Source organism: Astatotilapia calliptera, chromosome 7 (assembly GCF_964374335.1).
Source record: "Astatotilapia calliptera chromosome 7, fAstCal68.1, whole genome shotgun sequence".
Classification (NCBI taxonomy): Eukaryota; Metazoa; Chordata; class Actinopteri; order Cichliformes; family Cichlidae; genus Astatotilapia; species Astatotilapia calliptera.
In genome coordinates, this window is record NC_137428.1 from 60,092,665 (window position 1) to 60,119,695 (window position 27,031).

Here is a 27,031-nt window from a genome sequence, read left to right on the forward strand (position 1 = left end):
AATAGCATTCCTTATAAAATGAGATTAGCTTTTTTGCAAGGTAAGCATTCTATTGCTGTTTCATGTGTAATGTACGGTCTACTGTAACAGTACTGAGCATGTTTATATTATTTTATTAAGAAGTTTAAAAATCTAAGTCTGTTTTTCAGCATTGATAGCTGATTACTGAATTTAGATCACTTAGAGTGCTATGGTATTACTCAGCATCCAAAACTGTATTGTATTGACTATAATATTTGTCTATGTGAAAACCATCAGGAATTATCATGTCTTAGTCTAAAATACATAATTTGGAACTTTTATTACTTGCAAACGTACTTAACAGGAAAAAGTCTAGACATCACACGACTGAGTTCTTCAAGTATTTTTGCTTTTTGTTGTTTTGTGCTTGTTGTTTTTCTTCAGTGTTTTTCTTTGTTTTTGCTTTTCCTTTCAGTAAAGACATAAAGCAGCCTCATTCAAGTAATTTGGCACTATTTTCAGCAAATTGTCTTTCTGAAAGCAGTTTAAAAAGAAATAAAGTCTGAGGCGAGGCTTTTGTAAAATGAGATTGATACTGATTCAACTTACATAAGCCCTTCTTTTTCTTTAATAGTTCCACTTTGTATGAAAAATAACCTTTCTGTCTAATTCAGCCTGGCCAGGTTACTTTTGACCGTGGACTCTTTTTTTTGAATGTGTATGGATGAAATGACATATAAAACACAAGATTCTGTATCATCATAACAGAAAGCAGAAAAAATGCATGCACAAGAAAACTGAGTTCTGCACACAGTGGGGTAATTTACTGTGATCTTAATGCAGGATTTTAATGAGCACCTGACATGTAACAAAGTTTAGTGTTGTCAGTGCTCAGATTTAGTCTGTTGTTATTTGAGCCGATATAATTCCCTTTCTTAAACAGTGAAGGTAATGGGCTAATAATTAGTTAGGCACAGTTATATATATTACAGAATAGATATCCTTTTTTTGTGTAATGTCTCAATGGGCTAGCCAAACAATTACTCAACAATTTCTTTGTTCTGCTAGCTTGGTTTTAGAGCGCTGTTTTTCTGTGGCATTGGTACACACATGGAGACATCCCACCTAAATACCAAGTACTAATTTAGTCATAAATTCCAGACAGTTTCATTTTAATTATTACTAATAATTTAAGGTATAATACTTTATTTAAGTAGGCTCTAAGTCAAGATTTTAAATCATTATGCAGGGCCATCCATATACATATCATCAGGTACTAGTCCAGAAGCTAATGAAAAAGCAGTGGTGTGAAGCATGACAAAGAAGCTAATTCATTCATGACTTTGCAACTCTGGCATAACGCTTCAGTTATCTTTTTGAACAAATAAATTCTTTGGATAAGGACCATAATTAGCCTGATTACAATAGCTCTCATTTGGTATTGTGACTTTTTATCTTAATGTGTTTCCTAATTATGTTGTTTTTGTTTGATTACAGAAGGAATGGCTGTGTTTAAACTGCCAAACTCAGAGGGCTTTGTCAGGACAGCTGGGAGACTCAGGAAAAATGCCTCAACCTTCACCTCCACCTGCCAAGTCAGAGACCCAGGCCACACCAGTAACCACAAAGGCAGAGCCCAAAACCACCTCAACGAAGTCAGAGACCAGGCCTGGACCCACAAAATCACAACCCACCCCCGTGCCTGTTGAGACAGCACCAACAGTTTCAACCATAAAAGCAAATGTAGACTCAACATCTCTCAAAATGGAAACAATGCTTACAGCAGCGTCTACACATATTGAGCTTGAGACGACACCTTTACCCACCAAAGAAGAGGTTTTAAAGCAACCTTTGACAGAGGTAACACCAACGATTGACGTTCTAGATACAGATGTTACCAAGAAAGAAGAGGTACCAAAAACAGATTTCAGCACGACAAAATTACGCAAAACTGAAGAGTCTAAAACGGATCTTCATAAAGTTGAATTTGAAGCAGGAGTAGCTGAACCTTCTTCAGTTCCAGTTCCTGACGCTTCAGTTGTCTCTGCGTCCCCTGTCACTCCAGAGGTTGCAGTAGCTCAAGTTATTCCAGAGGCTCAGACAAAACAAGACCTGTCTGTTGCAGAGAGGATTATTAAGGTGGTAGACACTGATGATCGCACCATCCTGACAGACTCATCAAAATCTTTGCAGCAAATTATGGTGCAACCAGAGTCAAAAGAACAGCAGCAGGTGGTTATGGAAGGAGATGCAGTCACAGTAACTGACAGCAAAGAATTTGCTGATGACTCTGCTGACAAAATTACCAACATCCTCTCAACCATTGAGTCGCAACCAGTCTCTCCAAAAAGAAAAGTAAGAGTTTATCCTGTTTGTTGAAAAAAAATCTAGATTATCTAAAAGAGATAAAAAATTAAACAACAAGAGCTTTTCTCTCTGTTCTTTAGTCTTGGCTATACTTTACCTGTATAAGATTAGATGTATTTTTATATTCAAAGCACATCAGATTCCAAACTCTTGTTTTGCTAATCTTGAAAACTTTGACTTTTATCTTTCAAATTATAAGAACGTTAAAGTTGTTCACATCAGTGATGGCATTTTCATGAGTATATGGAGTAATATGGAAATTTGTACATTACAGCTCCATTTGGTTACACTGATTAACTCAAAAGGGGACAGAATCTTGTTAAGCTTGTTGGTGTGTCTTCTGCAGTAAGTTAGCTCATGACAGATCTTGGGTTCCACAGCATTAAGAGTCAACTTCATTTATTAAAGAAATGTAATCACAGGCACACTGATATGTCTTCCTTTTCACAATTTTAGGATGAAGATGAAGACAAAGAGCTCAGTAAGAAACGAAAAGACTCTCTTTCCACTGCGGAGGTGCCTACAGATGTCCCTGTAACAGCTACTAAGCCCAAATCCAAACCAGAGGGTCATGATGAAGAGCAACCTCAGATTTTACCCATATTACATGAATTGAATGATGAAATAGTGAGTGGTGCAAGCAAAGATGGTGCAGATTCTTCTATACCAGCAAAGGAGCAGATAAATGCTAAAAGAAGGCGTCTGAGTTTCCAAGCAATGGATGAAAGCAGTGAAAGTGAACTCACACCCTCACCATCACCTAAAGTCCAGAGAAGGAAACTAAAGGTGAGCAATATTTCATCCAGCAGTGAGGACATCAAAACTGAGAGTGCTGACTCCTCTGTGGAAGACGAAGAGTTCATCCGCAAGCAGATAATGGGTATGGGTGATGAAGAAGAAATGTCTGTATCAGAAGATGAGAAAGAAAAGAATTTGGAGAATGTACAAGCTATAAAGGATACTGACCTTGATAATACATTGGTGACAGTCAAACCACTTTCTAGAAAAGGTAGCACAGATAATGAAGACAGCCCAGCCAGGAACAAAGCAGTCCCAAAAACTGACAGCATGACTGCTCAAAGCGTGCCTGAAACATTACCCAGAACTACTTTCAAGAAAGCAATTCCAGTCATGAGACAAAGACAAAGCACAGATGAAGAAATAGAAAGCATCACAGAATCTGTGTCAAAGGGTTCATCTAGTGTTCAAGCATCCAGTTTTACTCCAGAATCTTCACCTACATCAGCCTCCTCCCTGGAAGAGGATAGTGATAGCAGCCCTAGTCGCAGGAAACCCAGTGGGGACAAACAGTATCGCAAAGGTAAGCACAGGCAACCAACTCAGCCTCTTCCTACCATCGAAGACTCCTCTGAGGAAGAGAAGATGGGACCCCATGGACAACTACTGTCCCCACACAAAGATTCTTCCTCCACAGAGGATCTGAAAGAAGTCACAGTTATAAAGGAAACTCATAGAACATCTGGCTCGGAGTATTCTGCCAGTATAGAATCAGAATCAGAAGCCACTCAAGCTGTACAGAGAGGACGTAAACCTTCACCAACAGTCATACCATACACCCTTTCTGATCCATTTATAGAAAAGGACAGTGTGACAAAATCATTAAAGAGTGCAGAAGAAGCATACGAGGAAATTATTCAGAAGACTAAAGCTATTCCAGGAGACAGTCCACCTGATATTGAGCCACTCTATGGGGGGATGGCAATAGAGGACTATCTTTATGAATCCTTAGTTGAGGAACCTGAAATTAAAATGAGTGAATCTCGGGAAGAACCCAAAAATGATACTGGCTCTGATTCTCTCAAAAAACTCAGGTCTCCTGAGGAGGTTTATGAGGAGATGATGCAAAAGAAGAGAGAGTTAATGATGATAGAGCATGAATTTCAGCAGGCACAAAATGCCATGGAATCTTCTGCCTCAAGCGCTTCACAGGTCACTTGCCCTCCCTCATTTGCTGAAACTTGTGTAGTGACTATAGAAGAGACATACCCAACTGAAAAACTTGAAATGCCTCTTACAGAAACTGAAACTTTAAGTGACATGTCAGCAAAGAAAAAGAAGCGACCAGCCCCTCCACGCCCTTCTGAGCCCCCAAAGCGTCCTGACATAACTGTTGTCCCTAGTACTCCTAGTGGGGCTATAAGTTTTGTTAGGCCTATGATTCAACAAGATCCTGCATTAAGGAAAGCATTGTTCCCTATACCAGACCTCAAGATTACTCAGTGTTCATCTGGGGAAGAAGAGGATGACAGTCTTGCAGATGACTATGGCATTGGTATTTCCTCTGACATTACCCCCAGTGATGACTCTGAGACCAAAGAAGAACCATGCATAAGCCCATCTTTGTCTGAAACTGTTGAGATGGATCCTATATGTGTAGTCTGTGAAATTCCGGAGCCAAAACCTATTCCAACTCCAATATCAGCTCCAGAACTAACTACAACACCTTCTCCTGTATCACCAGTGTCACCTCCAACCTCACCAGCTAGTGCAGATTCCAGTTTGGCCTCTAATGCTACATCTTCATCTCCATTCCAGGCTCAAACACCTCTTTCATCAGATTCAACTCCACTGTCTACACCAACACCTTCTGCTTCATTTAAAACACAGTCACCTCCAGAGATCTCCTCACCACTGCCTGCCACAGATGCAGGAGTACAATCTAATGAAAACTCAGTCTCTTCTTCTCCAGTTACAGTTATAGTTACAATACCAGATGTTGTGTCTGATCCATCCAAAGTGCAAACAGCTACAGCCATTCAAGTTCAGACTTCTACAGTAGAAGCCATAACTGCATCACCTGTTGTGGTACAAATGCCAGACTTGGTTTCATCTCCATCTCAGGTTCCTGACAACATTCCAGCTATTTCACAGGTCTCAGCACCAAGTCCAGCACCTTCTGTTGTCTCCATTCATTCTACAACCCTAGTAGCAGCCCGACCTGTTGCAGTCTCGGCTCCAACATCTGCCAGTCTTTCCACTTCTGTCACTCTAGTTTCATGTCCTGAACCAGTCATAGTGCAGATGCCTGACCTGGTTTCAACCACAGCTCCCATACCAACACATCCCCCATTACCAGTCTCAGCACTTGTTACTACCCCAGCTCAAGCTGAAACTAAAGTGATACACTCAGTCCCTGTACAATCAGCCATCCCATCAGTCAGTCCAGTGGTAGTCCCACCTCTGGCTCAAACCGCCCAGATGCCTTCAGCAGCAACAGCTTCAACTACTATAGTCAAAAAGAAGGTCCCGCCTCCTCCTCCCCCTCGATCTACTTCGGTATCATTACCTGAAACTAATAAAGATGTTCCTTTTGTAAAACCTGTTGAGCATGCCACTCGGACTACATCACCTATGGGAACCACAGCTGTTGGACAGCCAATGCAATCTGTTGTTGTGGATATCCAACCAAGAATGGAAGCCATGAAATCAGATGGTGGAGTTGTACCTCAGTTAGTAACACCAAATAGACAGGGGCATGTAGTTATCATTGTCCCCAGTGTAGAGAACAAAGCTTTGATTGAACAAGCCAGAAACCAAGGTATACCTAGCAAAGGGCCAATATCTTTCATTGCTTCTGCTCCATATGGTAGCCAAGTAGCCCCACATTCTGCTTCAGATGTGTGCAGTACAGATATATCTTCACTTCCTACTAAGGTGGCAACAGTGCAGGAAGTTGTAGCTCCACCCATTTCACCTAAAGTTATAGACACAGTAGAAGTACCCATTACAGTTTCTAGTCCAACACCTCCATCCACTTTACCCAAACCAACTGTTCCAAAGCAATCAGTTCCCACTCCAGTGACAACTGCTAAAGCAAATTTCACACCAGTTCTTTCTGCAGCTTCTATTCCTAGTCAGACTACCAAGCCTCCTCCACCCATACCACCTAAACCTGTATCAATTCCAGCTGGACTGGTTTTCAGTCATAAACCAGGAGAGAGTGTCAAGCCACCTCCTGTAGCTCCCAAAGCGGCAACCCTCCCCAGGACAAAAGAACCTCCAAAGGCTCTATCACTTAGTCTGACAAGACCTGTGGAGTCTAAGTTGGGTGCAACATCTCCTAAATCACCTGTATCTCCTAGACATGCGAAATGTTTACAAACCTATGTAGTGATAACGCTTCCATCAGAACCTGGTTCACCAACAGAGTCCATAACTGTCCAAGCACCTGTAAGAAGAGGGTCCATCCCTTCCACAAAAGTGTCAGGAATACGGACAACACCATCAGAGCAGAAAGCACCCATTGAAGTATTCTCAGCACAGGCTACAGTAAGGAGAGCCTCGGTCCCTACTGTAAGGCATCCACCTCCAATATCTGTAGCTTCAGCTGTCCCTGAACAAATGACAACTTCTGAGGTAGTAGTTTCTGAAGTCCAAGCTAAAACAGACACTATGCCATCTGTAATGCTGTCATCGCTTCCTGTAGTTGATATCGTAACATTGCCATTAGCCCAGGAAACTTCTGTCCAAGCACATACTGTGCCTTTTCCAATTAAGAAACCATTTGTGCACCAGGAGCAATCAATGACTCCACCACTGTCACAACCTAAAACACTGTCTGAGGTCATCACAGTGTCCCCAGAGCCAAAAATTCTCATTCATCCAGTCCAAGCCACAATTACAGAGATCATAACAGTTCCATCAGAAAGTTTAAGTGAAGCACTGGTTCCTCAGGCTCCCAAACCAACCATACCTGTCCAGCCAGAGCCTCTGATTGAAGTTTTTTCTACTTCATTGCAGCCTGGAGTATCTTTTGACAAACCTGTAGCCCAAGATAGACCATCTGCAACTGTTTTTGATGCTCAAGCTGCAGCCCAAATTGAAATGCCACATACAGACGAGGATGTACCTACTGATGTCGTTGTTGCAGAAGCAATTTCATTAAGATCACTGATACCAGGTGTTCAGCAAATCCCTGTTGAGCATCCACTTACAGTATCTGAAGCAATGACTCATTCGAAAGATCAAGAATTGGCCACAGGTCTTAACTATAGCTGGACCATTTCTGAACCCTCACCTGTTCTACAAACTATTCAACCTTCAGAAGTTCTGCCTGCAGTGACAGAACATCTGCCTACTCAGCAACCACTTCTTGTAGCTGAAGGGGTTTTCCTCCCTACCAAGTCTGATGTACTCACAGAAGTTATTACAACTGATGCAGCTGTTAGAATACCAGAGATAGCAATGGTACATCCATTACCACATCATCAACCTGTGGTAAGTGAAATTACCCCTGTTGAGTTAATGCCATTAACTATAGACGATAAGAAGATATCTCCTACAGCTGCTGAGGAAACACCATCACCTCTTATCATGGAAGTTGAACACATAGTTACACATCCAAATATACCTCCTCATATATATATTCCAAAGGTCTGTGAAGGAATAACATCCTCAGTTATGACACATTCAGTGCCACCACTGGCATTGCAACCTCAATTTGAGCCTCCTTCACAAATTATAACTAAGGATGCTGATCTCATAGCTTCTTCAATATCATCATCCATGATACAACCTCAGGCTGGGCCTGGAATGCCAGTTATGACAACTGAGGAAACCACCCATAAGAGGAGGACATCCATATCTTCCATAGTACAGCCAACATATGCCACAACTGAAAGATTTACTTGTCCTACAGAGTATGAAATGCCCAGACAAGTGGTTACAGCTGAAGCCTTTGCTGCCACCAGAAGAGAATCCATAACCATGCAGCAACCATACCAATTAGCACAGGTAGTAAACCTGCCAGCTGAAAAAGATGTTTCTAATGATGGTTATGCTGTTCAGCTCCCCTACAGAAGAGAATCTATTCCAGAACGCCAACCACATGCATTGACTTATTCATCAGAATATGATCACCCTGTGGAGCTAATAACCACTGAGGAATACACCGCGAGGACCTCACGGCCCACAGTGCAAGACATTCCACAGAATGTTTCTCCAGTCACCATCACTAAAATTCAGCAAGAGTCTATTGAAAGCCAGGAGATAAGAGGAGCAGAAAAGGTGGTCTCTAGTATGAGCCATATGTATTCAGCTTCAATTTCCACCTCAGGCCAGCCACCTGAAAGCCTTCCTAGCCTAGTTACTCAAGTAGTTACCACTGAGGTCCAGAGGACCACTGTTTCTGTTGTCCATGAAAGACTTCCACAGGTCCCTCCACCTAGTGTAGCAATAACTATACAACCAGACATTGCTAAAGTCCAACCTGTACCCAAACAGAATGGTAAAATATATCCTGGTGATGTTATTGATTTACGTACAATGAAGGTTGGTATAAAGATGACTGCGCAAGGCATGGACCTGACTCCGCCTGAATCAAGTCGACAGTCTTTTTCAAGTGACTCTAGTGGCCGTCAAATTACAGCAGTACAGCCGGAGATAGTAAATCTTAGTCCAGCAATTACCCCAGCAACCACACTGTCTGTTGTCACTGACAGCATCACAATTGTCACATGCACAGCTACTATTGCTTCATATAGCAACACTCCAGCAGAGAAACCGCTTGATTTGCAAGGCCCCGTTACATCATTGCCACTATCCCTCACAACATACAAACCATTTGAGCCCTTAGCACAGATCGTATACAGACCTGTTAGCACCCAACCCATGCTGAGTGCTGTAGCATCCACAGCTCAAGATATACCAATTAATCTTTCCTTTGAAGCTCTTGTGTCCTCTGGAGCAAAACAGCCATTGACGTCAGTCCCCACACTTCTCAGCAATGGAGGGCCTGTCCTTTCTCTAGAGGCCACAGAGGCCATGGATCTGACAAACTACAAACCAATGAGAGCTGTGGTAGCATTGTCTGGTACAAGTCCAGGAGTGGTGACCACTGTTGTAGAGGATGAAGGGACCCCAATGGACCTTACAGCAGGAAGGCATAGTGTTTGCTGTGATGTAATTTACAAGCTACCATTCACGGGATCATGCAGAACACAGCCTCCAGTTACAAGCCAACCTGATAACCGTTTTGGCTACAGAGATGACCACTATCAATATGATAATGCTGGACTGTATAGTATCAAAGGAACTAATGGCATAAAAGCATCAGTGTCTGAAACCAACTTGACAGAGGCAGGACTGTTTTCCATGGTTCCTAAAAGTGACTATGACTACCTCAGTGGCTCTTCAGATGGCGCTATAGACCTCACTGCAGCTAAACTTTCTGCTGGTGAGTATGAGAGTACTTCTGCATGATTTGTCTTTTTTACTTCCGTGTTTTCTTTTTTTGAGAGGGGGGAGTGGGCTTCCATTGGCTTGAATCAAGCTTTTAAAATGCCTCTGCATGACATATAGTATGTTTTTACAGTTCAGTTCTTTCTGAAGATAAACATACTTATTTTTCCTGGAAGTTTATTATTTCATGTTTGCTTGCATACTGTTTCCAAAAAAGTTAGGACACTAGCTTTACTTTGTTGTCTGGGTCAACTTTGTTAGTGAGAGACAGAGGGACGCGCTGAAAGGTTGCTCCAATGGAGAAAAACACAAACACAGTTTACAGTTAATAGCTTACTTACAACTGGGCTACACTGCCCATGAGGCTACATTCTTTAGGGCTATGCCTGTAACACTCTGCCTATTGCCTTCACATTATATAACTTTTTAAAATATTTCGCCGCATCATTATACGGGCTGCAAGTAGGGGTGACATGGGCTGCGAGATTGAGACAGAGGAATTAGAGCCTCTTAATACGTGTTTCGTTTGGGTTTCCACCAGGGTGGAATTACCACAAATAGAGAGGGGACAACATAACGTATGAAACAGGAAAAGATCGCCGTGTAATCCCTTTAATTCAACAAAGTAACTGTATTCTGAATACCACCTTTTTAAACGGTAACTGTAACAGAATACAGTTACTCATATTTTGTATTTTAAATACGTAACGCCGGTACATGTATTCCGTTACTCACCAGCACTGCATATATGCCAATTTTAAATTTAATACCAGCAACATGCTTTATAAAAGCTGGAAGGACATAGTTTGAGGAATATCTCATAACAAATTAGGAAAATTATTATTCAATCAGGGTAAAAAAGATAACTCTACCAACTGTGGTATATAATATCATTAGAAGATTCTGATAATTTGAGAAAAATTGACAATAAATGCCCTTTATCTTTAAGACAGAAATAGACAAAGAACATACAAAGATGTGTTCTGTAATTTCACAAATTAAAAAAATATTTTGATTCATAGATTCAGTTCCATTTTATTATACTTATATAGCGCCAAATCACAATAGTTACCTCCAAGTGCTTTATATTGTAAGGTAAAGACAATAATACAGAGAAAACAGAGAAAACCCAAACAATTATATGAATATCTATAAGCAAGCGCGTCAGTGGGAAGGAAAAACTGTCTTTTAACAGGAAGAAATCTGCAGCAGAACCAGGTTGAGGGAGAGGCAGCCATCTATCCTGATCACTGGGGGGTCAAGCGAGAAAGAGATTAATAATAACTAATGTGTATAGACACATGGTGAGTAAAAAGATGAGTAAAGAAAGACACTCAATGCATCATGGGAAGCCCCTAGCAGCCTAGACATTGCACCGTAACTAAGGGAAGATTCAGCCCTAACTATATGCTTTATCAAAAAGAAAAGTAAGCCTAATCTTAAAAGTAGAGAGTGTTTCTGTCTCCTGAAGATGTTGTGTACTCTAGGCTAAAGCAGCCATTGACCACCTGGCTTGTTTTCAGCAGACACATGACAATCTGAATAGTTATAGGTTCCACTGATGCACATAGCATGGAAAACTTAATTTCTTCGAGGCACCATTAATGCTGAACAATGATTCTGTCAGTGAGAAGCTTGGTTATATCAGCAAGATAATGGAAAATTCTGTACATATTACAAAGAGTCCAAGCCTGCTGCCTGAAGGCAAGACCCGTCACCCTTTAGCACATAATAAAATTAACATAAAATTCCCTGAAGTGATTACCAACTAAAATTCGATTTCAAGCAAAGAAGCATTTTGGAAACATTTTGTTTGAAAAAAAAAATCACCAGTATTTTATATATTTTCTACACTTCTCTAATAAAATCTTTTATATGATTAAATCTTCTGTTTTTTATTTATAGGTTGCATGATCTCCTTAACTTTTTTGGAAATTATTTAATTTGCTTTGCTGTTTAATATGCATGATTTCCTTAAATATTAACCTGTTTTTCTTTTCTTTTCCGTTTTTTCATACAGATGCATGTGTTTGCCTACGTGTGCTCCCTCAGTATTTTGGTTTTGCATCTTGCTAGCCAAAATGACTTCAGATATGCATGTGCAGTTTTTTTTAATCCAAATTGCATGACTCATTTGGGTTTTTTTTTAATAAAAGTTTTTTAGAAGAATAAAATATATATTTTATTACAACAGGTAAAGCACTAGACTACACTAGCAAAACGACTGGAGTCTACCCTTTGATGACTACTGCTCAATACTCCCAGATCCCTGCAGCTGGGTTTGGTGTAAATAGTGCTCTAAGGACATCAGATGGAATAGTTTACTCCTCTGTTGCTGCCCCAGTTCCATCCACATATGCAATTACGACTCAGCCAGGTTCTGTCTTTAGCACAACCTTAACACCCACATCAATAGTCCACAGCCAGCCATTACCACACCCATATGGCTTTATCCCCACTACAGACCCTGGACAGATAATTCCTTTTGACTCTGGGCTATCTAAAGATTTTCTACCTACAGCTTTGGCTGACATCATAACTGGCTATCCAGAGATGTACTCTGATGCCACCCTGGAAGCTATTGCTGCTTCTCTGGATGCCCTAGCTTCTTCTCCAATATTCCCTGGCTTAGATAACACCAAAATGGCCCAGTATCAGATGGAGAGGGAATTTCTAGAGCTAGAGAAGCTTAAGCAACTATGTCTTGCAGAAGAGCTGGAATGGGAAAGGCAAGAAATCCAGCGATATCGAGAACAGGAACAGCTTATGGTCCAAAGGGAGCTTGAGGAACTTCAGGCTCTGAAACAGCAGCTTCTCCTTCAGCAAGAAGAGGAGCATCATGCCCACATGGTGGCTCAACAGGAGACCTATGCACAGCAGAAAGAGCAGTTGCAGCAAATTCAGCAGCTCCAACTGCAACTCCAGCGGCAGCTAGACGAGCACTATGGTAGTACTGGTCCCACTGGAAATCTTCTAGATGCTAAATATGCAGGTGTAGGAGACAGTGGCCAGTACTGGCCAGTCAGAGATGAGTCTACGACTCCATCTGCTGGGACACACATAGAGGAAAGTCAAGATTTAGTAAAGCTTCAAGCTGATCAGGACATAGGGAAAAAAATTATTGATAGTGGGGTGCAGACAGATGATGAAGACTCAGCAGAGAAACAACACGTTGGAAGGAGAAAGAAAAATAAAAGAAACATTGATAGCTCAGCTCAGACTGACGATGAAGACCAAGATGAATGGGATGCTCCAACAAAAGCTCGGCGACGCTCTCGAAAGCATAGCAGTGATGGAAAACATGGCTCCAAGGTCTCTAGCATTGCTATCCAGACAGTGGCAGAGATATCTGTCCAGACTGATCACTCTGGAACTATCAAGCGACCTAATGTCCAGATGGACACAAAAGTAGAAATCATTAAACATATATCAGCTCCAGAGAACTCTCAGAGAGGTGGAAGTCTGAGCTGTCAGACAGACTCAGACAGAAGACATGCTCCCACTGAGGTGGGCTACAGCACACACCTCTCAGCAGACATCCCCGCTAAGTCCAAAACCTTCTATACTACAGTTTCCCCACTGTCCCCAGAAAAGTCACTTGGAGGACAGAGAATGTTGACTGCAGACCCAACCAGATTTTCTTCTGGTCCTCGGATATTGAAGGCTGGTCAAAAATCTCTATCTGACCCTAAGTCCCTTAGTCCTTCCACAGAAGACAGGATGGGTGGATACTATGCAGACAGCTATTCTGTAAGTCATATCACATATGAATGGAAAAATATGAGCCGTCATATAGTAGTCTGAATTGACAAACTGATTGTTTAATTGTTTTTATTCTAGAGCCGAGGCTCTCCCTCTAGTACAGGTAAGAAGGTAAAGAGAACACTGCCAGATCCCCCTCCTGAAGATGACTCCCTCTCAGGACGGTCAGGCTACAGCACCAACTCTGCTCGACGCCGTCTAGCTCGTAGTACAACTATGGCCCGGGCAAAGATCCTGCAGGACATTGACAAGGAGCTCGATCTAGTGGAGAGAGAATCTTCTAAACTTCGAAAGAAACAGGCTGAGTTAGATGAAGAAGAAAAAGAGATTGATGCCAAGCTACGGTGAGACACATTTAATTTTTTTAAAATCATCGCAGTTTAGGATATAAAGTTACCTATACTTGTATTACTGTATTAAATTAATAAATAACTAATACCTCAGAAAATGATTCAAGCTAACTCCACTGCATCAGTCATTGCATCTCATGCCATCAATCTTCCTAATTCGTCTGCATGATTCCCTTCTTACCTTGATAGCTTATGGGCAAAAAGGCTGCCTTGACATCTCTCAATGAGACTTCTCAACACTCACACATAGTAACAGGTATTAATGTGTGAGAAAACAGAATATTGTTTGCCACCTCCCCTGGTTTTTATTAGAACTTTTGAGTACTAAAATTGTAAAAAAAAATATATATATATATTTATTTCATTTATTTATTCAAGGTACTTGGAGATGGGTATCAACCGTCGTAAGGAGGCCTTGCTGAAAGAAAGAGAGAAGAGAGAAAGAGCCTATCTTCAGGGTGTGGCAGAGGAGCGAGACTACATGTCTGACAGTGAGGTCAGCAACATCAGAGAGACCAGAGGTGATGGTCTTGAGAGACCACGGACAGCTCCCCAGTCAGAATTTGAGCAATTCATCCCCCCACAGACAGAAGCTGATTCCCAGTACAACACACTAACTAGTCCCTACTCTCACTATGGCCAGTATGTTCCCCAGACCCAAACCACTAGCCACTACACCCAACAGAACATGTATCAGCAACAATCACTTTACCACCAACAGGTGTCTCCTTACCCAACCATGTCCCTCTCCCATGCCCAGACTCAGCCAGGCAGCTACCAACATGCTCTGCTCTTGCAGCAGGGGAAGCAGCGACAAACAAACCTGTCTGATTTAGAGCCCAAAATCACCACTAACTATGAGGTGATACGCAACCAGCCACTGCTCATTGTGCCAACTTCCACAGAAAGTGGATATGGAGTGGCTCACCTAGGGGGCAAGTATGGAAGCTTGGACTTGAGGTTAGGACTTGAGGAGAGGAGCATGGCCTCTAGTCCCATGTCTAGCATTTCTGCTGATTCTTTCTATGCTGATATTGACCACCATAATGCCAGGAATTATGTGCTGATAGAAGACATAGGGGAGCTCACCAAGGCGTCAACAGGGCTGAGCAATACTGGCTTGGGTTCTGGATTCAACTTGCCTGATAAGGAGATGTCCAAGGCAGACAGACTCAGGCGCACAGCAGAGGTAAATCCCATACTGTTAACTTAGTTTCTAGTTTTTGCTACCTTTTTCTCCTCAGACAAATGCTAATAGCTCAGAATGTTAGTGTTTCTTAGTGTTGGCTCTTTCATTTAAAAAAGCGATTCAACAATTTGAAGTGCTGATTCTCCAGTTTTATTTTATTAGGCTTGCATGAATGTAGAAAACAGTGTGACTGATATAGCCCTTTTAATTGTTCAAAACACTTCAGTGTTTTGAACAATTACACAATAACACTTAACATGTGGCGTATAATTTTATCTATTTTTTCCGTTTAGGTGGCAGAATTTTTAGGCTCATCTCGGCTTCAGAGTTATGGCAAAGGAGAAGATGATACTATGGAAGAACCTTATGAGCTGAAGCTACTGAAGCAGCAGATCAAGCAAGAATTCCGACGAGGAACTGAGGGACTCGAACACTTGACTGGTCTGGGCTTACCACAATATCTCCCCAGTGACAGCAATTTTCGCCATTTCCCTAAAGGAGAGAAATATAGCATTGGCAGGCTCACCCTTGAAAAACAGGCTGCAAAACAACTCCCAGCGGCTATGCTTTACCAGAAACAGATGAAGAACAAAAAGGCCCTTATAGACCCTAAGGCCATCACAAAATTTTCCCCAATTCAGGAGAGTAGGGACCTTGAGCCTGAATATGGTAGCTACATGGGATCTGGAGCGTCCTCTGTGTCCAGTCTGGCTGCTAGAGCTAGGCTACTTCAGGATGAGATTACATTTGGGCTAAGAAAAAACTTGTCTGAGCAACAAAAATATTTAGGCTCCTCCTTAGGGGCCAACCTGTCTGGTTCTCTTAATCTTGGTCAGTCTCTTGGACTTGGCTCTACTATCAGGGCAACTGCCCATGATGATGGCACCTACCCAAGTGGTACCCGTTCTCGCCCCTCCTCCCGACCCTCTTCAGTCTATGGTTTGGATCTATCTATTAAACGGGATCTGTCCAGTTCTTCATTAAGACTTAAATCAGAGGGAGAGGTTCTAGATGCAGCGTTTGCCCCTGGGGTAGCCAGAGCAAAACCCACTAGTTTACCTATAAGCCAAAGCCGTGGACGCATCCCCATTGTTGCTCAGAACTCAGAGGAGGAAAGTCCTCTGAGTCCAGTGGGGCAACCAATGGGTATGGCTAGAGCTTCAGCTGGTCCTCTCCCTCCCATTTCTGCTGACTCCAGGGACCAATTTGGGTCAAGCCATTCCCTCCCAGAGGTACAGCAACATATGAGAGAGGAATCTCGGACTCGTGGCTATGATCGAGACATCGCATTCATCATGGATGACTTGCAAGGTGCCATGTCTGACAGTGAAGGTAAATGGAGCCTAAGACTGCTTCGACAATTTGACCATATCGACGTGCTTATCATGCATGCTAATACTGAGTGGTCATATTGACTTTCTGGATTAACTGTTTCTTTCTCAGTTATCAGTGCTCCAGATAATTATTGTTGTCTGTTACAATATCTCCCTCTGTCACGATAAATGTAAAGTCACAATTTTGCATGATTTTTCCTTTCTTTTAATTATCGTGGTCAGCGATACATAACACTCTTTGTTTATGTATGCCACGTCTATCCATGCTTTTCTGTGTCATTTCATCAGCTTGATGTTTGTTTGTTTTTTTCAGTTTAATTTATTCAATGTCCTTCCTTATTCTTAGACCCAAACAGTTCTAAAAATGTTAAATTAGATCCTCTCTAGAATCTATGTTATCTGTTTATGAACTACAAAGAGATATGCTAAGCAAACATACTGCTCACAATGCAGCTGCCTTATTTTTTGTATAAATTTCATTAAAAATCTGAGCAATATTGAACAGCCTACACTGGAGCCCTTTTTCAGTGGCACAGAAAACTTATAGAAAAAGAAATACATACATTTTTAAGGTTCTTCCTTTAGTTTTGCTCGAAAACAACAGCAGTAAGTTTAAAAGAGTACTGCTGAATCATGGTGATATACATGTTCTGCAGATTCTACAGGTATTTTTGTTTCATTCTAACTAAATTGCTAAGCCAGTGCCAGGCCAATTTAGACATTTCCAAATGGATGGTTTATATAGATCAAAAAAGATGTAATGCAGTAGCTTTCTATAAAGCCGATGTTGTTGTGTATACTTAAAGAAAATTGTGTCAACTGTGTTAAGCGTTGATTCTGTAATCTTTCAGTTTCTAATCTGGTCTTATTTTCATCCTTGCATGTACATCTGTTTTCCATTTTCATCTTAATAAAATTAATGTTTTATGCTTGTTGGTTGTTGCTGTGGATGTCTCCTTGTGGTGTGAGATGTCTGTGTTCCCCGGTGATTCACAGCAGATATTGACATGCACTGTTTCCATTTCCATAAGAATGGGACTGGTAGTGTTCCATTAGTTTAGGTAAATCCAGTGCCTTTATAATTATTTATCTTTTATTTGGTAAGTATCTTGTATATGAAGTAGCATTAAAAAGCACAGGGTCTGATGTAATTGTCAGATAGTGCCAACGAACAAGAATATCTTCCGCAACTTTAGCTTTGTTTCAAGGCCAATTTTGAGGAATCAATGTAAATACATTCTTGTTGAGACAGAAGCATTTGTCTTGACCTTACATAAAAGTGTTCATCTGCCTCAATTGCAGCACAAAGTGAGTCCATGTTGGCTTTGAACAGAGATGATGCCAGAATCTTTCATGAAAGTATCAGACACGGTAGAGTATCTTACAGCATAGTTAAAGTTACTGCCTCTCATGATAATGTGGCTCAATCTTGATATGGCTTTCCCTCCTAAAGAAACATCTTATATGTTTTGTTTGGGGGGTTTTTTCATAGTGCTTCTGCTTAAATTTGTGATCTGTCTGTCAGGCTAGTAAATGCAGTAAAGCATGCATCTCCTACTATTGCTTTTAGTGCATGTGCTGAATTTTAGCCTACTTGCAGTACAAATCTTAGTCTTAGCACTCTACTTCCTGTAGCTTGATAGAAGAATGAACATATGTTGAACAAATTTCTTAAAAACATATATAACTTTGTACCACAGCTGGAGGCCCAAACTGGAATATAGAAGGTGAGACGGCATCGCAATTCTCATGTAGTTACTTAGAGACTGTATGCCTCCATGCCGCATATCATGAATGGTTCACTTCTCTGGCTGAGTTTGTAAACATACCAGATTCATTCTGGAATGACCCACCTCACAATCGTATACAATACATATCATTTAGTGACTCTTGTAGTTGACATGTCAGTTCCATGCTGGTATGAACCCCATCTTAATGACACTCGATATCTTTTATGTGTTATACACTGCAGAGACTTAATTTATGTGTCATTCAGGAATGTTTGCACTGTGGTTTTGTAAACATATCAGACCCATTTCCAGTATTCATGTCCATGCACTAAAATAAATGTGTGTTGTGCATAAGTGTTACCAAAAACATGCAGATTCACAGCACAAAGTATTTTAAGATCTTCTATAGAATTCTGAAAACCAATGCTGCCATCATATACCGATTTGTTCAAGATCTAATGCTTTCAAGATATTTACAAGATATGTAGCAGTCTATTTTCTGTTTGTGGGCTTGGCTCGCCAATACATAGAAAATTCTATCTTTGTTTGGATTCTTTTACATTTAACACCAAAACAGTATTTCAAAGTTGAGATATTACTATAGCTTTCAATATTTTGATTATTTTTGCTCTTAAAGGTATGATTTAGAATTGTGATGGTAAAATAGAGCACGAGACTATCAGTATCTTCCAGTCGTTACTTATAAATGAAGATGGTTTGGGGGAGATTTCCTGTACACAGTGCTGTAAAATAATACATAGAAAATAAAACGTTCCAAACATTTAAAGCATATCAATTTTTATCAAACTTGAAATTATTCATACACCATTTAGTATTTTTAGTAGCCATCTGATCTCACACTTGTGGATAGGATGGAGCAGAGTTTCTGTTTCTTTGCTTTCACCTATCCAGTCAGGACAGATCAGAGATCTTCCTGCCTTTTAGAAAATCTGGGTGGATGTGTGACAATTATTCTTAAATACAAAAAAAGAGATTGCTTGATTCTATGCTGAAAGCTTCTAGTCCCTATTTTCATGCATAGATTTTAATGCGATCCTTTCCTTGTCTAGCCTACCACCTGAGAAGAGAGGACACAGATTGGTTTGATAAGCCAAGAGAAGGGCATCCTCAGAGCGGGAGTGTTTCAGACAGGAGACAGGTGCGATTCAAGCTAATAATATTCAGCTTGGTCCTTTTTTTTCCACTCCATGTTTATTTTTGGTTTTAATATGTAAACCCGGAATGTTTTCTGCTTACAAACATGCTTCTTTTAATCCTGTGAATTTTCAGATGAAACTCGTGCCTTATGCCTTCCCTCACACTCGCATCAAGCTTAAGAGAGACATGAAGGACTCCAGTGTGTCAGGTATAAAACTATTACAAAATGCAGACATACAGTTATCGTACAACCATAAAAAAATCACAAAGATTGTCTATTTCTGTTTTTGTAATTAGGATTTGTATCCCTATTTTTACCGTTTAGGTAATGGACTTGGCATCCGTGTGGTAGGTGGTAAGGAGATTCCAGGGAGTCGTGGAGAGATCGGAGCGTACATTGCCAAGGTCATCCCTGGTGGGGTGGCAGAACAAACGGGGAAAGTTGTGGAGGGTAAGAGCAGAATGAAAAAGATTCTCAAGGCTCAGGAGAGTCATGATCACAGTGCTTTTTAAGTGTTGATGATTTTAGGGCCGTTTACGCCTTCAGTAAAAATTCATGCCTAAATCACTCCAGATGGAGTTGTGACAGGCGGCTGTAGCCTACTGTGTGTTGGTTTGTCATGTGTCTTTCCTCAACACATCACGCGCAAACACACCCTCCACATCAGTGGGCTGTGTTAGTCATTAGACTATATTTAGCGTCCCTGTAAACATACAGATACAGATAGACAGGCAAGCACAGATAAACACACGCACACACACACAGTGAATTACCATGCAACAATCCCTGCTCAATTTGTTCTTGTAGTTTCTGGAATTTCAAATAATTGATGCTCTAATCTTTGTTTAGAAAGAGAAGCGCCTGAGTATTGATTGCAGTTCCACCAGTAGTTTTAATGAGATAATTGGTTCTAGCTTATTATTCCATTTAATTCTGATATAGCTTACTCCCTTTTTGTCTTGCTGAACAAGAAAAAAAAATTTTTTTAAAAAGGCAAGACAGTAGGTTGGCTGGTTTACTTTCAAGCGTGTGCTGTATGCTATGCATATGTTTATGTTCTGTTGAAAGAAACTGGCAGCAGAACATGCCTTTAGGTGCAGTGTGAATTAAAGTGGGGGAGGATACAGATTATACACAGAGAACAGAGGGAATAATCTAAGAAGAAATACTGGCTCATGCATGAGGATACGCACTTATTAATGTGAGCCTTTATTGTCACAGCAGCTGGTGAGTTGCTTCGTAAGCAGAAGTCTAATCTGAAGACCAGGTTTCAGTTGTGTAAGTGAGGCCTCATATTTCTTTGGCCCTGGGTGGAAAAATTGAGTTTGCTGTGATTTGTTTTGTGTATTACATCATAAATATGCAAATATTAGTGGTTATTTCTTGTGCTGTTGCTGTGTTTTTACTTCTAATATGCTATTTTTTCTACATTATTCTTTGTGAGAAACAAAACATCTAATATAATCATCGGCAAAACTCTTCTTTCTTGCTTTTGTGCTGGGTGTTGTTCCAACAATGGAACAAAGCCAATGCATAAACCCAACTGAGAATAAAGAAGAATGAAGACAGAGTTAATTCAGTTGAAGAGCTGTTTGCTATTACTATTGTTCTGTGAGCATGAAAACTGCACTCTCTGTTCTAACACGTTTCATGTATAGAGATGAGGGGTAGTCACTCATTTTGCATGCTGGCCTTCATCGTATTACAGGAATGCAGGTGTTGGAGTGGAATGGAGTCCCTCTAACGGGAAAGACTTATGAGGAAGTGCAGTCTATTATGGGCCAGACATGTGCAGAGGCGGAGCTTTGTGTGAGACTGTGAGTAACATCTGTCACCATTTATCCCTCTATCCCACTGAAACTCCTACATGTTTAGTCACAAAATGGTGACTCTGCAGCCATGAACACCTTCTCTCGTCTTTCCTTCCCCTTCTGTTCGTCCCACACCCCTTCATCTGCCAAATATCCACTCTGTGACTGATTACTCCTACAACGCACTGGTTGTTATTCCATTATAAATTCCCTGTATGGATCCAAACAGCGACCTAAACATGCTGTCTGACCCTGAGCACCCACAAGCCCTGGAGCACCATGTCCAGCTTAAGGCTGGTATGTACGAGAATTTGTTGCTACGTCTGCATGCGTGCATGCGCCTGCGTACATGTTTGACATAAATAAAATGTGAGTCACTATATACACTCGTCTCTGTAGGTGGACAGCGTTCCCCCGGTGTGGATCCTAAGCAGTTAGCTGCAGAATTGCAGAAGGTGTCCCAGCAGCAAGCACCTTGTATGGCTGGAGTAGGAGCTGGGGGATTGGGGGTCCTGTCTGCACTAGAGCGCTCTGCCCTCCTCCACTCTGGTACTGGATCGGCTGCCTCCAGTGGGGTGCCAAGCCCTGGCCAGCCTGCATCCCCTGCAATAAGCAAGAAGCAGCGACACAAGGTAATGGATTTCATCCATTAAAATTCTTTTTAGTGGCTTACCTCACACACATTCTTATTCAAATTAGTCTTTTGTTGACATTTCTGTGAAATGTGTTTGCTTTAAATAAATGAAGTGAAGACCGCAGGCAAGTTCAGCCAGGCAACTCGAGCTGCACTGCATCAGACAAATGAAACATTCTCCTTAAATCATATACCAAACACAACCTCTCATCTGGGCATTCTATTTAAGAGTCTGGGTTTCTCGTCTCTCCCTCTGCACAGAGCAGCTGGCTGCTTCGACCATCCTAGCATCCGCATGTAGGGTCAAGGGGGATAATTACCTATCAAACCCCAAATTCGCAGTCTGATGCTGCAATAAAGAACTCATTTTGAACACGAGATGTCTGACTAAACTAACTAATGGTGTCACACTACACCGACAGACTTTCCTTTCTAACACACCGATCAGATAGTCAGTGTCCCCCACAACGTGCATACGTTCAATGAAAAATGTTAATATCTATTCTACAAGGGCACCTCTTTCACCAGTACTCTATTAATATATACTTCAACTTAATCCCAGGTTAATGGCTAAAGTCTGTTATTGTGGGCCAGACAAATTTGTTTGCCAAATCATTAAACTATCAATCTAGAACCACTCCACCTCCTGACCTCTCTGTTTTTGTTCTATTTTTTTTAGCAAACAGAGATGATGAAGATGCCTCATCCCATCACAGGAGAAATTCAGGTTAAAACACACACACATGCAAACAAACATTAAGAAAATATCACTATTTACCCCCAACAACATAAAGATGGACCCCTGTAGTTTCTCTCATAGAGCCTCCTCTACACTCTGTTTCAAACAGCTCCAGATCAACTATGACAGAAATCTAGGAAATCTTATTGTCCACGTCCTGCAAGCTAGAAACCTGGCCCCAAGGGATAATGATGGCTACTCTGACCCTTTTGTGAAGGTCTACCTTTTACCTGGGAGAGGGTGAGCTTTTAGCATTTTAGTGCTAACTAATATGTGTTCTGTGTCTGCTTTTCTGCCTTTGTGTCTGTTTTGTTTTCTCTCTCCCTGTTTTTTTTTTCCTGACTTTGTACTGACTTTGCTGTATCCCACTGACTAACGTCTTAAGTTTGTGTGAGAAAATGGTATAGGACATGATGATATGAGGCAGTCATTTCTGCAGTAATTTGATTCGATTTGCTTTAGTCTATAAATAAATAAAGTGAGTTGTGTTAGACTTTACATAAAGCTGTAAGAGGCAGCCTTTTTCCAAATTGCTGCATTATAATGTATCAAATTAGCTGGCAACAGAGAGTCCACATGGTCAACCTCATGTTCTTACTCTTTCTACTTTTGGCTAAAGTGAGTGCTTTGGTTTTGTCCCTAGGTGAGACTCCTTCTTATCGGTGTCGACTCCACTGTCTTCCTAAGAGCTTGTGAATAGCAAGAGAGAGGATCGATGCAGCCATTATCTCTCTTGTAACAATATCTGCTCTTAGATAATGCCTCCATCAGGCCTGTTTATTAGATTATGCGCTCTCTCCCTCAACCTACACGCTGTATAGGTTAAAAATGTAAGCTCGTTGAGAGCACCTTTGTACTGCTGCTTTATTGCAAGAATATATTTGAAATGCATCTGTCTGACATTAGCAAAAGAGTTCACAGCCACAGTGTCTCAACAAAAGGTCAGAGTAGTGAATTTCTCATTCACCTGTGAGCCAGTAATCACTGTGAGGCTTTTTGGTCTTGAGTCATATCTACTGTGTAGGCACAAAAACAGTGATTTACCCTCAAGAGAATATTGATTGCCTCAGCTCTCTATCCTTTACTGCCTTTTCTTTGAGCTCTTTGAGCTTCTCTGACTGTTATTTTGTATTTTTGCTTTTCTTGTTTGTGATATATGCCCTCCTCTTCCTCTTCTGGACTCCCTCAGCCAAGTCATGGTTGTCCAGAATGCAAGGTAGTGTGGTGCTGATCTTTGTTTTTAGTTGGTGTTATGTTTTTATTTGTGTAATTTACCCATCCAAAGTGGTTTTCCATCCTTTTATTGTGGCCTTTGTTGTTCGTCCAATTATCTGCTCTATTTCACAATGTTTAAGAGCACTTCTGCCATTACATTTTCTCTCCATGCCTCTGACTTTGAACTCTCCTCAGCTTCTATCTCTGTACTCATTTGAAAAAAAAATTTAAAAGCATCTTACTCAGAGCAGACAATTAACAAAAATATTTCAGTTTGTTTGCAATCTTTCTGGTGCCTCCAAATAAGGATATTGACCATTTTCCAAGCAGCATCTATTCAGCCCATTTACTGAGCATTGCAGTTTTGTGAATGTTGCCATGGGATCAAGCAGTGGAGAGATTTTTAATAATGTATTATTAACAACCAATCATTCTGAATGTCATGAATTATCAGTGCTGATAACAAGAGAAGGACCAAGTATGCCCAGAAGACCATGAACCCAGAATGGAATCAGACTGTCATCTACAAGAACATTCATCTGGAGCAGGTACTGTGCAGACCCTCTCTTCCTGTCCCACACTAAAACGCACATGCACACAAACATCTTCCCACAGTCACTCTTGTGTAGTTACTGTATTTGTTGTGATCCACTTTGGGCAATGTGGAAGCCTCAGCGTCTTATACGACACTTAGAATTCCGTCCTCATGCTCTCTCCCTCGGGCTGTTTTCAGTATCCTCCATGCAGCCTCTTATCAGCACTAGCAAACCTCAAGTTAACAACCGACATTCTTGCTCTTACAGTGTCAATACAGACACTTTAACTGCATGCCTTTTTAGCAAAAAGAGTAATAGAAGAGTGTTAGGTAATCATGCCCATGTGTGCTCATCTGTGACTGCTAGAGGTATATATGGTTGCTTGTGTTTATTCTTAGCCATCTGTGTTTGCTTGTGTTGTTTGTGACAGACACCACCATCGTCTTACCACAGCCTTAAAAAAAAATCTGCAGCGCATACTTATATAAGTATATCTGTATATGTCCTCCAACATGCTTCCGAGTGTTTCTATACACGTCCACGTATTTGCACACATGCATTTAACAACTCGTGATTTCCTTGCTGATTAAATTACCCCCTCATTAGCATTCATGGCTGCACTCATTTAGGCACGACTCATTCAGTGTACACGAGCTCGTTTCTTTTGTCCTTCATCCACCCACATTCGCACAGACAAACAAGCTCACACCTCACACATTTTGTTCCCTCGCACGATCGCCTCAACGCCTCACCATAATCTGTGACCCTCTCTTTACTTATTTTTTCTTTCTTTGAAGCTGAAGAAAAAAACGCTGGAGGTGACAGTGTGGGACTATGACAGGTCCTCCTCCAATGACTTCCTTGGAGAAGTAAGTGACTTGTGAAGCCGAGTCTGCCATCTGACAATGTGAAATTTAGCTCACTTTTTCTTTTTCTTTTTTACCAATTTACCTCATTAAAGTGGTTTTTGCTATTTTATTTTATTTTATGTTGGTTTATTTTTATTGTTTTATTGGTGGACCTGCGTTTCTTAACTTAACTCTCTGGTCAGACAAACACCAAATTTAAACTTGGCTTCTATAACTATATATATTAAATTCCTATTTATTTTGTACTGTCTCACTCTTTCTCTCTTTTATTTTCTCTTATTGTCACTCAGGTACTGATTGACTTGTCAAATACCACCCAGCTGGACAACACTCCTCGCTGGCTGCCTTTGAAAGAGCAGAGTGAAAGCATTGAACACAGCAGAGCCCACCATGCTGCCCAAGGTCCGTCAGGGTCTGGGTCAAGTCAGGGACATGGCCAGGGCCAGGGCCACATTTCAGGTTCTGGACAGGGGTATGGAATGGGTCAGAGTCTAGCACCAGGGCAGGGAGATGGGAGTCATGATTCACCTAAAAACTCTGTAATCAAGAGCAGAAGCCATGGAATCTTTCCTGATCCAGCTAAAGGTAAAGAATCACCTCATTCTTACAGTTAATGATTGCTAAATATCAATTAATTCCATATAAGTAGTTTTAAGCAATAAATAATATTAATATTCTTGGCAGGTATTCATAACCATACCTTGAACACTGTAAATACATACATATCAGTACTGCATGGAACAATCAGATGACTGTGAAATATTATTTGCACCTGAGAGGGGTTGGTTTATTTACAGTGTCTTGCAAAAGTATCCGGCCCCCTTGAACCGAATACTCTTGCAAGCCACTGTATTTTGCAGTTTTCTCTTTGGCACTTGTAACCATTCATTTAATATTCCTTTAGACATGCAAATGATGCCTTTGGAAAAGTCACACAGTAGCCCAGGCAGTTCCAAGTCTTCCTCCGACGGCCAACTACGTTCCCATGGCCCTTCCCGAAGCCAAAGCAAGAGCAGTGTCACTCAGGCCCACCTTGAGGATGCTGGAATAGCAATTGCTGCTGCTGAAGCTGCCGTGCAACAATCCTGCCTGCAACCAAGTAAATCCTTCCCCTACCCCTGATAAACCACCTTCGAAATGCACCTTTTCCCCTTGCATGCAAGCTTTGTAGAGATTGTTTGATAAAGCCTTGAATTGCTCTGCATTCATCTCCTTAACAGTTTACCTTGCCTTCTGCTCATCTCATCTTGCTTTTCTGCCAGCACAAAGTCACAGTGATCTATCTCATTAATATAACTGTTAAGCAAAAAGCAAGGCAGATAAAGAATCAAATAAGTACACAAATAAAAATAAACTTGCTGTGAAATCCTATTTAATACACTATGTAATTCTAAAATCTTATTTTTAGAGATGGGGCTCATTCAGTTTACTAAATTGTTATGTGTTGTTTCTGATATTTTTCACCAGTTTAATATTTTGGCTTTCTCTTTGGGCATCTTAAATAGTTAATTAAATGGGATAATAGTTTAAGAAACTACAAACATAATTAATGGATTATTTTAACTTGTAGTATTAGTATTATTAGCTAAATTAGAAATCCAGACCCCTCTGTTTCTACATGGAGTGTGCATGTGCCAATCCCAAGCATATGGTTTCTACAGAACCCCGGTGTGGAGATCTCCAACCCCAGTACAGAAACCAAGCTAGGATGGCAATCCCTTACATGTTGTATGTTCTACTGTGTTAACATGACTTAAACAACATCCATTACCTGTGTATAATCCTCAATGTGATATCCTCAAAATGAGCTCTAATGGTCTACTTCTTTACAAAGGAAAGTAAACTCATTGTTGGAGGTTTTTATACGCATGCAACTGTAGATTCCCTAGCTATTATTTCCTGGCCACAGAATATTTTGTGGAGCTGCAATATTGCTGTGTATGTGCATGTGTGTGTCACAAGAATTAACCCCTAGAAAAGCACACACAGAGGCAGACACAGGTATGGCACACAGTCTTCTCGCCCTGCACAGTCCTTCCCTATTCCTCCCACCTAAAACAAAGGGGGCACAAATGACCCAGTCAAACCTGGAAACACAGAAACACCAAGAGGTTTCAAAAGTCAACAGGAGGTTCACGCTGCACTCACCAGCCAGTGAGTGTAAAGCGGTCAGCT

General features: G+C 41.0%; 1 protein-coding gene across 1 annotated transcript in view; it reads left to right on the forward strand.

Moving 5' to 3' along the window:
• Positions 1-27,031, forward strand: part of pclob (piccolo presynaptic cytomatrix protein b) — a 65,915-nt gene that overhangs the window by 32,188 nt on the left and 6,696 nt on the right. The window contains exons 14-34 of the mRNA XM_080303305.1: positions 1,459-2,316; positions 2,785-9,523; positions 11,723-13,278; positions 13,369-13,634; positions 14,019-14,829; positions 15,123-16,161; positions 17,466-17,534; positions 17,864-17,890; positions 18,964-19,052; positions 19,184-19,259; positions 19,377-19,502; positions 20,761-20,869; positions 21,093-21,160; positions 21,263-21,495; positions 22,177-22,224; positions 22,346-22,476; positions 23,426-23,452; positions 23,906-23,999; positions 24,785-24,856; positions 25,147-25,441; positions 25,761-25,955. Of these exons, the coding sequence (XP_080159431.1) occupies positions 1,459-2,316; positions 2,785-9,523; positions 11,723-13,278; positions 13,369-13,634; positions 14,019-14,829; positions 15,123-16,161; positions 17,466-17,534; positions 17,864-17,890; positions 18,964-19,052; positions 19,184-19,259; positions 19,377-19,502; positions 20,761-20,869; positions 21,093-21,160; positions 21,263-21,495; positions 22,177-22,224; positions 22,346-22,476; positions 23,426-23,452; positions 23,906-23,999; positions 24,785-24,856; positions 25,147-25,441; positions 25,761-25,955 (12,928 nt within the window). The remainder of the gene's footprint in view (positions 1-1,458; positions 2,317-2,784; positions 9,524-11,722; positions 13,279-13,368; positions 13,635-14,018; positions 14,830-15,122; positions 16,162-17,465; positions 17,535-17,863; positions 17,891-18,963; positions 19,053-19,183; positions 19,260-19,376; positions 19,503-20,760; positions 20,870-21,092; positions 21,161-21,262; positions 21,496-22,176; positions 22,225-22,345; positions 22,477-23,425; positions 23,453-23,905; positions 24,000-24,784; positions 24,857-25,146; positions 25,442-25,760; positions 25,956-27,031) is intronic.